Source organism: Aythya fuligula, chromosome 20, assembly GCF_009819795.1.
Source record: "Aythya fuligula isolate bAytFul2 chromosome 20, bAytFul2.pri, whole genome shotgun sequence".
In the NCBI taxonomy this organism is placed as follows: domain Eukaryota; kingdom Metazoa; phylum Chordata; class Aves; order Anseriformes; family Anatidae; genus Aythya; species Aythya fuligula.
Window position 1 is genome coordinate 10,842,291 of NC_045578.1, and position 13,579 is coordinate 10,855,869.

Genomic DNA, 13,579 nt, shown 5'->3' on the forward strand with positions numbered 1-13,579 from the left:
ACCACGTAAGTGAAATGTTAGGCGAGCTGTGTGGGCACGGATCGGTGCCTCTGAGAGAAGCAGGGCACTACCTGCAGCACAGCTGGATCCCTCGGACATTTGTAGGCCTTTGCTGCGTTTCTGGCCATGAGTCCTGCACGAAGAATTGCCCAGGCGGTGTTTTATAGCACACACAGCGACAGGTGTAGCAGGGTACCGGTACTGGTGAAAGGCATTTGGTGCCTTTCAGTGCCCAGGTGCAGTGTGCTGCTTCTCAGCTTCCTGGGGAAGCTTGTATTTAGAGCAGTGCCTGTCATATTCGTGTTCCTCTTGGAAAGATGAGTCTGAAAAAAAGGAGTGATCTTTGGGTAACTACGAAGTGTTGGTTGGCTGCTGTGGAAAGTCTCGAAGCCTAAGGAATGAATTTGTATCCAGTGCTCAGAATTGTCAGTTCACAGGCAGAGAAATACAACATAGGATCTCTTTGTCTTCCCCCCGCTCCTTAGGAGGGGGATATTTCTGTTACAGAATAGCGTGCAGGCTGGTAACAATGGCTTTTTATTTTCTTGTAAGCGGGCATGGTTTTTTCTCCTCTCTGATTGCTGTCACTCAGTGGAGTCCTTCCTCTGACGCAGTCATCTGAGCAAGATTGAGCAGAAATCCTGAACCCAAGAGGCTGCTGAACTTACTCTGCAGTGGATAGGCAGAGGAGATACGTTAAGATGAAAGGGATATAATGAAGCATATGTCATGTGAAGGGAATGACAAAGGACTGCTATGAAGAATGTTTCCTAAGAAGAACGTAGAGTGTGAAAAGTGAAAGATGTAAAAATTGCAAATGCTTTTACCAGAAAGGACCGTGGGCTTGAGGATGTGGACCTTTGTCAGGCTCATACTTTTCATACGTTCTGCATAAAAAAAAAAGTTGGGTGACACACATGCACAGTGCATAAATTCTGATCTTGCACTGGCACACTTCCTTTTATTGTACATTTAATTCAGAAGTGAAATCTTTTTTAAATTAAGTTTTTTTTTTGTATTACAAAAACATGTTTTGACAACTTTAATCTGTTTCCGTAGAACAATTTCAAAATGGGAAGCTTACCAAAATCACTTTCATGGAAAAGTTGGTTTTAACAAACTGCTTTTGACAATGTGGTTGTCTTAACAAATGGTCAAAACAAAGCGACAGCAACAAAACCTTTTTGACTAGGCACAGACACAGATTTGCTGTGTGGAGTTTCTGTGGAAATTCACAACAATAGTGGATGTTGTATCTGGCCTACAAGCACGAGGGGATCCTGAACTTGGAGCCTGTTGTCTCTGCACACGTGTGTGATCATTTTTCAAGTGCCGATTAAAATCTTTCCAGGCTGCTGCATGGTGCCAATAGCTGTTTCAGCATTGTCTGTCGTGTAGCCAGTTGCTGCTTATCAGTCTCCTGAGCATTTTTTCTCACACAGCTATTGCTGGGTCAGCAACTATATTTTCCTCTGCTTCTCTAAGTGGACACAACATGGCCTAAATGAAAGCCCTGGTCCAAAGAAAAAAATTTTTGTGTGTGTTGGGGATCTGGATCCAGGTGTCTCCTGCCTGAATGCTGTATTTGTACCTGAATAATGATTGAAACACTGCTTGATTGCTATAGGCAAGTGTTAGCCACAAAGCCCCAAAGAGATTTTCGTGCGAAGAAAACGCAAGCAGTGAGGCACAGCAGCTTTCTCACGCAGTGTCTGAACAGAGAAATGTGCCCCTAGTCCTTGCCAAAACAGCTCTGTTCTTTGGAGTAGAGTATTTAGAGCATTTTGCAAAGTATCATTGCTTAGATAACTGTCTTCTAATGCTGTATCAAAGAAATCTGCAACCTGCCCCTACCTAGGCTTCATTTTTTTCTGTATAAGCCTCTTCTGCCACGTCCACTCCAGCAGCATTTAGGGGAAGCATGCGTGGCAGAGGGAGGAGGAGAAAGGTGGAGCTCTTGAAATGCCCAAATAATTGAGTCAAGTGAGCAAAGGATTTGATTTTGTGTTGTTTTGTTTCCTTCCCTTGGTCTGCTAGTAAGCCCAAGTGCTGCAGAGAGCAAGCTGCCAATCTTTTCCCAACCAGCACCTGAGGAAATGGAGGGGACAGGAGGTTTGTGAATGTTTTATTTTTTCTGAGGTTACGGAAATAGAAATGTGTAAGACAGAAGGGACATCGGGAAGGCAAGGGGAAGAGAAACGTGAAAAAATCTTGGGGACTGTGGACAGCATCCTGGGCAGTAAACTCTCCTTTAGAGGAGCTCATTTCCTTACAGACCTCTGGAGACAGAGCAGTGGGAGCTTTGGGGCCAGCCGTGCAAGGTGCCTTGGTCCCTCGCTATCCGGTGGGAGCTGGGGGTGCTCAGCACCTTGCAGGATGAGGCGTCCAGTGAGGAGGAAAGGGAAGCTGAGGAATATGACGGGGGCCTAGAATTAGTCATTCCCTTCCTGCCCTTTCTGAAGGAAATGCCTGGCTTTATATTTTTTGCTGTAAACTCTACTCCTTTATGCTGTACATGCTCACAGGTTGTTGGTTTCTCTATGCCCGCCTCCCCCACTGTCAAATCAAGTACACTGGAGAGTTACTTCTACAGAAGTGTACGAATGGTTAGCGTTATCTTAAAAATGACGGGGGATATCAGCTTTAAAGGCACTGTAAGTTCTGAGTTTTACAGAGGTCCGTGGGTTGTAACTTCCCCCTCCCCCTGAAGATGACCTGTTGTTTCCTCTTAATTTTCAGAAATGTTTGTAATCGTTCTCCCTGACACTTGCTGCTTTCTGGCTGTGGTCACTGTAAAACAGGCAGGGGGGTTGAGTCGTTGTTTTCTTTAAGGGAGGAGAGAGACAATAGATTTGCCAAAGGGCTGAACAATTGCAGGGAGAAGCATGGTGTTAGTATGATTTTCAGGCTGCATTCACCTTTGTCTAGCCTGACAGGCTACAGCAGGCAGGTTGGACAAGGAGTGGTTTATCTCAGTACTTTGGGAAGCCTGTGTTGTACGTGTGGGCACCCCACGACCTCCCTTTCCTGCGGCTCAGTGAGGCAGGGCAGCACCATGAGTGCTTGGGCAGACCCAGACGGGAGCCTTGGGGCCTGCACAGCGCGGGGCCACCGCTGCCAGCCCCCTGCGCATGTCCTCAGGGTGCCCGGGAGTGCAGGAAATGGGAAGGAGGACAAGGATCTGGTCCTTGGTTTCTCCAGCTGTCAAGAAAGATTTACTCAGGACTGGTCTTTTCTTGGGGCGGGAGATGGAAGTCTTTGATTTCTTGAGACTCTCCAAATTTCTTTCAGAGCTGTTACGACAAGGGTCAGAGTCAGCCATGGGACTGCTCTGCCTTTGAGTTGCAGAGGCCCAGAAGCGATCTCTGGAGATCCTTTCTGCTTTCCTGCCAAAGGCATGATTAGCTCTGCCTAGTCCATTTCTTACAGGTATTTGTGATCTTATTGTTAAAGACCTTGGTTGAGGGCCAAGACTCCCTCCCTTCGGAGCCTTGGCTGCTGAGAACCAAAGTGACAGTGATGCTGTTCCCAGGTCGTCCCCCAGCCTCCGGGAGCTGTTTGAGATCTGGCTGCGACCTGGGACCCTGGGGAGGGAATCAAATGAATGAGAACGGGAGATTCTCTGTGTTTGGACAGAAGTTTTGTGCGTGGCACGATAAAACGCGTTCTGAGTGGCACATAGACTGATTTCAAGAGTGAATGGGAAACCTTAACAAGTCTTCAGGCTAGTTTGGAGTAATGATATCCTTCAGGATCCCCTTTTTGCAGGGGAGGGACTGTTCTTCCTGTGCTCTGTATGGAAGTACAGTTCAGCCTAATGAGGCACGGCTGAGCTGAAGTAGCTAGGTGGGTGCTGGAGAGAAGTGGGAGCTGAGGGAAGGTTGAGCTGCAGATGTGATGTGGCAGCAAACAGGCTTGTGCTCAGCAGACAGCAAGTACAGTTCTGAGTCTTGCGGAGCACTCCTCATCGTTCTGCTGCAGTTGCATGTCTTCGGGTTATAGAGGAAGGGGGAGGGCTTTCATTTTTAGTGTGCACTGGGTGTGAAACCTTTGGTATTTGAGCAGAGGACTGTGCCTGGGGCTGCATTAGGCTCATGTGCCTCCCTGGGAAGAAATCTCTGAAGAGAATCGTGTTATCATGTACAGGCAACCGTCTGTGCAGCGTCGTCCTCCCACTCCTACCCGTAGCTGGGGAGGCCTCAGCTGTGCCTTTGCAGCTCTTGGTTGCTGGGACTGTGGAAAAAGAAAGGAGGGGAGCGGAGAGAGGTGGTACGTGGCCTCCAAGTGACCCAGAAATGATGCTGTCTGCATCATCTGACAAAGCAGAAATAACATACTGTAGTGTTTGGGCAGTGGGTATTGTGTCAGCCTCGGGCATGACTGAAGGTTCAAAGGAAAATCCATCCATCTGGTGTTTCATCTCCCCCTATCCCTCTACCTCTCCATGCTTTTATTTACTCATTTCTCTTAGGCTTTTTTTTTTTTTTTTTTTTTTTTTTTTGAGTGTACCTTGTGCGTACACTTTTCTGCTGGCTTGTGCTGGGTGCTGTTTTGCAGGGTTTGTTTAGCAATGCATTGAGAAACTACTTCCTTTTCTTTTATAAGCAAAACCAAAAGTCCTTAAGCCAGCCCAGACAGCCGTGTTCTGCAGCAGCAGGAGGCGGTCTGGTGTTCCTGCTCTGTAGCTGCTGCAAGCGAGGCTGGCATGGAGGCTCCAAGCACAGACCCTCTGCTGATGTAAATTACCACAGCTTCCTCGCTGCAGCGTGGTGTGGCTGCAGAGCTGCAGTCACCTGGTGCTTGCTCCTGTCCTTGCCATCGTTCCGATTCCCTCTGCTTTTTGGGAGCCCTACAGCAGTTACTGCTGCTGTGCTCTAGTGGTTAGGGCAGAGGACTGAAAGATGGGTCCTTCGTGACCTGTTTCTAAAACTGCTCCTGGACTTTGTGCAACCTGTTTTTAATCAAAGTGTTTTTAATCCTTGTTGTGAGTGTGTTAATGTTCATAAGTTGGTTTTGGCATTCAGAACAGTAACACTGTTCTGCAGGCTGTCTTTTTCAAAGGGGGCTGTGCTTGTGGTCCAGCACAGCAGGAACTTGTATACCCAGTGCCTCTGACTGCATTTCTGTAATCAGTAAAGATGTGGATAAGAGACAGACACCAAGAAGTAAGTGGTCTGGCTGCTGTGGTAGCAGAGCTCGAACGAGAACCCAGCCTCTCCTCTCGGACAGGAGGTGACAGGAGGTGACAGGAGCTGTGCTGCACGCCCAGCCACACTTCTGTGCTGAACGAGTCAGCTGGGTGCAAGGGAACGTGAGTTCCGCTGACTGCAGGTCGGCGCCTGACATGCACGAGTTCCTTTCCTCAGATATCATCTCAAATAAATGATTCTGCTACCAATTCTTTCTTTGTACTGTTTTACCTGCGAGCTTGGCCTTCCTCCTACGTCTGGTGAAGATACATGACAAAATATTATCCTTCAGTGTTGTTCTTGAGGGCAGAATCATGTGGGTGAGAAATTGAGTGACCTCGTTTTGTAGGATACAAATAATTCCTGAAATGTTTTTTTCCGTCTTTTCTTCTTATTTTGTTGCGTGTTTTGCTCCTGTGCAGCTCTTGTGCTTGCCTTGAAAAGAGCTGTGTGAAATCCGTGCTGGATTCAAAGCAGCTTCGAGGTTTGTAAGATCCTAGGAGTCACCAGCTGAATCCTACATCATCTGAGTGCTCCTAAGGAAAGCACAGATGGAAGCAGGGTTTTCTCTGCAGTCAAGCAAAATTTTCCATGAACAGGTCTGGATCAGTTTTCACTGCAAAATGTGAGCGTATGTCATGTGAAAGGGCTATCTACAGACTTGATTTCTGTAAAGTAAATTTTTTACACTTTACTTCACCAGGCAGATGTGGTTAAGCCAGTCAAAAGCAGGCCTTGGTTTAGTTCTCCCTCTACTAGAAAGGGAACAGCCCATACTGCTATAGAGGTATCTTTATACCTATACTCACGACAAGCTGCTCCGTTGAACACAGAGGGGAAATGAGGACCTCTGAGACTTCAGTTGCTGCTTGGCGATACCGTGAGCAGATGGTGATAAGAACTGAGATAGCCAGGAGGCATTCAAATGAGTCAGCTGCTTGAGGCAAGTTCACTGAAGGTGAACTACTGCTCGGTATCCCCTGCGTTACTGTGGCACGCAGGTGACTCCGTAGCTCTGTTGGAGCGTGAGGCACTGCGGGCGGTGGCAGCGCTGTCCCAGAAGTGCCGGCCAGGTCCCCTCGTTGCTGGGCCATCGTTCCGGGCCAGCCAGCAAGGGCTGGGTTTGTTGGGCCGCCTGCACGGGCTGTGCCGGGCTCTTGTTCACGCCACGGGTTCTTCCCCGGCTTTCATCCCCAACATAGCAGCGCTGCGTACAGTGCAGCTTGCTCTATAAAAATGAAGTACTGGTTCTTTCAGTTCCTTGGATCGACTCAGTTGCACCTTTTTTCTTTTTCAGTTCGGGTGACTTTGAAAAAGGTGTCCTGAAGTACACTCACAGCGCAGCTGGGCTCTGGATGATTGTAGAGATCTTTATCAGTTTCTCACATGGTTTCTGAGCAGGGCTTCTGAGACAAATTTGGCAAGTCAGATTCTGACCTCTTTATGTTCTATTCAGTGCTCAGGTTGCTCAAGATTTTTTTTTTTTTTTTTTTTTTTGTCTGACTTAGGGTTTGTCTGTGTAGTGGCACTGGGGAAAATAGGTAAGAGTCAGGTAAAGGTGTGAAGTGAATCCCCTTTCACTGGATGCCTTAAGATGACTCACTTTAATTCCACCAACGTCCACGTGCAGATAAACCCCGAGATCAGAAATTTTGTCTTCTGTTGCAAAAGGCAGAAGTGCAGAACCTCCCTACTGTACGAGACACCGATCCCCAGATGTGATGTCCTGCTGCAGCTGCTGTCTGCTGCTTCAGAGAGCACACCCTTGCCCTCTGGGTCCTGTTCTTGGCAGGAGGTTAACAGAGGAGCTCTTTCCTGGTTAATTCCTGCCTGGAGGAATACAGGTGATTTGCATTTCTCTTAGCCACATGTAAGAGCTGGGTCATCCATTTTCAGCCACGGGCTTGTTAAATTGCAAGGCAGTAAGTGGCTGTAGGCTTGGAAGTATTGGTGGAAGCTCATATTAATTGTCCTTTCAAGTGCTGCCAGACTCTGTGAGATTTCATCTCCTGGGACAGGAGAAGCATGACATGCTTTTGAGCATGTCCTTGATTTGTTGATAAAATAATGTCAATTGTCTATCTTGAATGTTGCAAAAAAAATCTTCAAAACATTGCGTAAGTTCCAAGTCGCCTAGAGAAGTTATAGGCATCGGTGAGGAGAATGTGATAGTTAGTGTGAAAACATGAAAACATTTTCTCAACCAACCGTTGGTATTCTGAAGGAATGTTGGCTGGTACTTTGGTATAGCAGAGTCCCTAGCAGAGTACCTTTGAGAGTCCCAAGTTTCTTTAATGTCTAATTTCTATCTCTACAAATGCCATTGCTTTCATGTGCCATGTCTGCAGAAATACAACTGAAGAACTTGTGTGTGTGTGTGTCTATGGCTATGTGTTTGGTTTTGGTTTGTTCCTATTCCGTGAAACTCCCAACTATTGACTTGAGGTCATGAACACAGGCAAACTTGCATCTCAAGAGATCTGGCTGTTTATTTTGTATAAATAGATAAAAATTCAAGATTGGCATGTTTTTCTTAAACATCTTGGGCCTGATTCCCAAATGTGCTGTAAATGGACATCTATATAGAAACAAACAAACAAACAACAAACCTGTCAGGAGGAGATAAATGTGCATCCAGGACCGCACCTTGGAAGAAGTGTAATTCTCATGGCAAATGAGCACGCGGTGCCTAGCCATCAGCTGCAGGCTGCTGCCGAGGGCAGGAGGGCTGTGATGCAGCACGCCCTGTAACCAGCTGCTCTGTGTCCTGTCTCTGCTCTGGTTCTTCCCCACTTCTGTGGGTTAGGGGCAGTTGGATTATCACCCCCTCTGTTGTGGGATTTGCCATTTGTGATGAGTAGGATGTGCCGTTTGGCAAGCAGGCAGTGAATAAGTTACTATTGGCTTTATCTCTCTGTCTAGTTCGTGGTTGGAGACCTGCATGTTGTTTGTGGGTTTTTATGTGCGTCACTGAACCCAGAAGTTTTATTATGTTCTCAGAAAAGGGTTTTGCAACAGCTCAGCTATTAAAGCCAAACCATGTAGTTGAGTTAAAAGTCTGGGCAGGAAATGACAAAATGAAACCCATCCTAGGGGAGAAGCGTGGTGCACGTAGGGTGGGAAGAGAGTGCAAATATACTATTTATAGGAACGGAGGAAAACAATTCTGGACTCGAAGAGTAAATGTGAAGGAGTTGTCATGGCAAAACCAGACTTAGCAATCTGAAACACTCAGATCTGTGCTGTCAGACTACTTTTCCATTTCTGAGGATTACATTTTTGGTTTATCCCAGTGAAGAAGGAAAGTTTTAACACTGAAATCTGTGCAGCACTGGGTAGTACCTTCCTGCAGTGTCCTTATAGTTTATGCTATGGATGAACCTTGTCAAATGAAAAGATTTGAATCCATATTTTTTAAGCAGTGTTAAAATAATTGAAGACAGTGCCTGCTCCAGGGAGTTTATGCAGGCGGAGCCCCATGCAGGATGGAAGAGGAGATGGATTATTTAATTTGCTCCCAGTCACACAGCAGGTCAGTGGCAGAGCTGGGAGTGGAGTCCAGCTCCCCAGAGTTGAGGTCCAGTCTCTTACTCGTTAAACATGATGTTCTGGTGTTATGTTGAAATTGGCGAGGAAGGCTTTTGTGGGGGATGTGAGAAAAGTGACTGTACCTCAAGAATACGCTTCCTTTAAGCAGCATGCTGTCCTCGTGATACTGCAGAGATTGCTGTAAGATAATGTGGGTTCGTATATCTTTTGGATAATTTCTTTGACTTAATTTGTGATTTCTGTTTTATAAATAGGTGTTAAGTCCATCCTGCTTTCTGTTGTAGTTTTTGGAACAAATTCCCACACCTCTTACTATCCCAGTCAGCGCTTGCAGTTCCCTGCTTTATGCTGGGTCACGTGCGACTTGTAAGGGGTTTGCATATCATTAGTGCTACATATAACTAAATATGCTAAATGCCGCAGCTCTAGAGACCATGCTGATATCTCATACTTCTTTGAGGAAGACAATCTTGCCTGATGTAAGGTCCTACACTAAAATACCAGATCACTGATTGTGATTGTGACTGAGGAGCCAAGCTGCTACTTTTACACGTAGGCCTGTTGTGGCTGGCACTGCCAGTCCGAAATCCCCGCTCAGGCAACCTTTCTTCTTTCCCTAGGTGCTCAGCAACCTTGAGATTTGGCCAGGAATGGGGAAGGGGTGAGGTGACCTGCGGGAAGAAGCAGTAACATAAAACAGCTCCCTGGGAATTCTGCATACTGCGGCTTGCAGACGCACAGCTGACTTGTTTGCCTTTGGCTGGATTTTGTGGTTGCAGTTTGTATATCAAAGTGCATATAGTCATTGAACCTTACTTGGAATGGCCTCCAGAAAAGAGAATGCTTGGGTGATTTCAGCCTTCCCTCTCCTCTCCATGACATGCCTATTGCACAGACGGGAAGCTGTGCTATTTTTTATTTGTGTAGGCTGACTTTTGCATACCGGGGGCTGCTGTGTAGTCCTCAAACTTCCTGCAAGCTCCTCTCTGACCCTTATTAGGAGACCTTCCCTCTGCATCCATACCAGTTCTTCTTTGTTCCTATTGCCTCTGTTCCTACTTGGTGCCCTTTGTTAACCTGACTTCTAGCCCGTGGGCTGCCAAGATCCCCTCTTCTTCCCGAAGGGCAAGGTGTGCTGCCCTCACTTCTCCTGTCAGGGCTGTGCTTATTCTGCTCCTGTCGCAGCTAAGTCCCTCCTTCTCATTCTAATCTCTTCTGCCCCGATATCTTCTGAGGGAAGAAGTCAGGATGCAAACATGCAACATTTGGAGGCAATAAGAGCAGAACCAAGTATCTTGAGTAGAATGAGACCCTGTAGATGAGAACGCCAGTTGGTCTTGTTAACACATGTGAACGCATGCAATATGCACATTCTTATTTTTAATTGCTATGAAGGTCTGCAAAGTCACACCATGTCTAATGCGGGCCAGCTGGCTGTAGCCTGTCAGAGTGTGTACGATACAAAGCCAAAGCGTGAGGTGGGCGAAAAGTACAATGAGCAGCAGAAAAAAAATGAAACCAAGCAGCTAGCAGGAAAACACTACGAACCGCATCTCCAGGCGCGTTTCTCACCTGACTGCAGATCGGGGAGCTCACCGGGTAGGCGAAAATACCTATGACAGCGAGAAAGCAGAAGGTCACGACTTAGCCAGGCAAGACGTCCTGCGTGCCCCTTGGCTGCACTGAGCTCGCCCTGCAGCAGCAGGGCAGGCGCGTTGCAGGGCCATCCAAACTCAGGGCTATGCTCCCCTGACGGTGCGGCTGTGTAGGAGGGTGCTGCCGGCAACCAGCCTCAGAGCGGGCACATGCAGACCAAGCAGCAGCAGTGTCTGGAAGTCACATAGGCCCTCTGGCATGTGGCATTACCGAGGGAGCGAGCTGCCTTGGCCCTGCTTGGTGCGGCAGTGCCTGGCCGCCCGTAGCACACCGGCAGCCCCCGCGGGCCGGGCCGCGCTGCTGCTGGGAACTGACCGGGGACAGCAGGCAAGGGGTGGAAAAAAGGAAGCGCTATCATCCCCTTTTTAACAAAAACGGGTACTGAGAAAGATTGAATGGGATTTCCAAGGTAATTTCTGTTTGGTCTTATGCTTCAAAGCCGTGTGAGGAAGTCAGGGTTAAAAGGTTCCCCTGGTTTTGGCTGGGTGGCCAGGCTAACTGCAGGGCAGTGCCCGCGTCTTCTAGGACACAGCACTTTTGTTGTTGCACAGCTGCCTTGCCTCAGAGCGGCATTGCTTTGCATTTCTCTGTTTGCTGAGTGAATCGCTCACTTTTGTTTGTATCCATCCACTTTTTGATAGATTTCGTACTTCATGGCACTGCTGTCTGAACTCAGGAGTGCGATAGTTGCTGGTAGTCGGATTGCTCGTAAAACCCTCAGCGGAGTTTACAGGAAAGCACAAGCTAGAAATGTGTTATTAACAGCTGATTCCAGAGCGAGACCACATGGATCAACACCATGATTATATGTTTGCAGGACTGGCTCACAACGAAGTCAAGAGGGAAAAAAAATAATTTTTGTCTCCCAGTAAAACAATTATATGTGGAGAGGGGAAGTGGGCTTAAGAGCGAAATCCCCTTTCTGAGGTAGTTAATCCTGTTGCCTGGGGTTTGGCTCCAAGATTTCAGGGATGTGTCCTGTACTTTACTACTGATCAGGTTCTCAGATCTTCTCAGATGCCTGTCATCAGCCTGTGCATCCAGGAGCATCTCTGCCATGCTGTCAGTGTACTGCCAAACTGAGGAGCAGGCCAAAAGCAGCATTCTCCACATGGGGGTCATTTAGCTGAGATCAAGTGCAATATCCATTTTCCATCTAATTTCTTACACACCCTTTATCTGGGGAAGGAGGAAATGATCTAATTGTCTTTCCCCTGTGTAACTGTGTGCATAGAAGTCTTGTGTAGCATTGTTCAGGTACATAGGCCAGAACATTTTGAGCAGAAACTTGAGAGAGATTAGTGGACAAAGAATATATTTGGTTTTGTTTTTCCTTTTCATTTGTAGTCTGATCTTGTCTCAAATGTTAAAATTTGTTTACTAAGGTCATGTTTTGGTTTATAAATCATGGATCAGCTAACTTGCTTTGAGGCATTGTTTTGTTAGGAAAGTTTTGAAGCTAAAGTCTGCCCCGTGGGATGTGTGACAGTCAGAAATCTTCTGAGAATATTTTCTTTTTGATAAGTAAACATAAAGCACAAATTATATTCCTTCTTGTTGTTTTGTTTTTCTGTGCCTGGCATGACAGTTTCTGTGTAGTACATTAGGCATGAGAATAGTGACAGAAGTTTTGGAATAAAACTTAGTTTCTTGTTCTTTTAAGATCATTTAAGAGCCCCACTCACAAAGCAGCATCTCTGTTGACTAGGTACTGTACAAGCATTGCCTGTGAAGGTGACAACTTATCCCAAGGAACTTAACTGTTTATTTCTGGATCCGAACAGGTGAAACTGATCGACTACATCCACAGACAACGGCAGTGTAAGCTGAGTGTGCCGCTGAACGACAGGACAGCAGAGCTCAACAGCTACCCAAGATTCAATGACTGGTTAGACATTGTCAACGTGAGGAAAGAAGTTGTACAGGTAAGCGGAAGACAGCCATCAGCAAGGTGGGAGTGCGTGGATAGCCATGGGGACCTTTGGTGGAAGGGGTGCTTCCATCTCTCCCTGGAGCAGAGATCACACAGTGGGAATGCTGAAATACTCCCTTCCCTTTGTCCTCCTCAGAGTTAGTAGGGATCTTCTCGTAATAGCATTTGAAGCAAAGCCTCATATCTGCTACTCAGTATGAGACAGAGGTCCTGTGGTATCATCACCACCTCTCCTGCCTGCTAAATCCAAGAATGACACCATGACTTACTCAATAGCTTTTATATAACAATGATGTACTGCGCTATTTTCTATGTCCAGTACTAGCAGAAAAAGGACCTAGAGTACACTGATATACCCAACAAATGAACAAAAATGTCAAATTGTTAAAGCCTAGAGTTTTGTTGTTTCCAAAAGCATATAAGCCTCAATTATAAATCAGTGAATATCCAAAGACAGCCACTAGCACTGCATCCCTCTAAACTCAGATCGCCAGAAGAGTTCTGAAACAGGCTCTCACAGTGCTCTGACTGAAGAACAAAGTAGGCTGCAAGCCAGTATCCTCTGTAATGGGCAGGTGTGAAGCCGTGGTTTGGATTTGATAAGGAGTCTTTACTCAGAAACATATATATATGTTTTTTCAGTACACAAACACCTGCTCCCGTGAGTAAAGTCTGGTTCAAACTGATACCTAAGAACATTGCATCAGTGTAAAAGAATGGAATGAATAACTCTGCTGTGGTGGCCAGCATCAGCTGTTCATGCTCACAGACCATGGCTGCTTCTGATATTTACAAATTCCTTATTGCTTAATTCTCAACATGTAAAGAGGCTTCCAGAAATTTACTGCACAGAGTAATCTGATGCTTCTGCTGGAATCAGAAATGACAAGTCAGTGCCCCTAGCTCCTGTCTGGACACATTTTTTTAGAGCCTGAAAAACAGGCTATGTTTAGATGATAACTAGGACTTCCAGTATCACAGGGAACTGGCATCAGATTGTTCCCTTGGCTTTGGTCTGTGCGTGATTTATCCATGATGTTCTGTACTGGGAACAATTCTGTTCAGTGTAATGTTAATGGCAATAGAAGTAGAGCTTGGTCTCCTGGTGGCTAAACAAAGCAGAAAAGGCTTTTTTCCACTTTTTTTTTTGGTGACATTTTTGGCACTGCAGGCCAGATTACAGCGTTCTCAATCAGTTTTCTTTGATCTTTACACATGCAAAGATTTTCTTTACAGGCAGATTCCTGATGAA

At 46.4% G+C, this 13,579-nt stretch overlaps 1 protein-coding gene across 4 annotated transcripts in view; it reads left to right on the top strand.

Annotated features, from left to right (window-relative positions):
- Window positions 1–13,579, top strand: part of KSR1 (kinase suppressor of ras 1) — a 63,244-nt gene that overhangs the window by 19,984 nt on the left and 29,681 nt on the right. For 3 of the 4 annotated variants that reach the window (XM_032200774.1, XM_032200771.1, XM_032200772.1), the window contains one exon: window positions 12,179–12,319. In XM_032200774.1, coding sequence (XP_032056665.1) covers window positions 12,179–12,319 — 141 coding nt within the window. Of the gene's footprint in view, window positions 1–12,178; window positions 12,320–13,579 lie in introns of those variants that run through there. The other variant, XM_032200770.1, reaches the window with a different exon arrangement.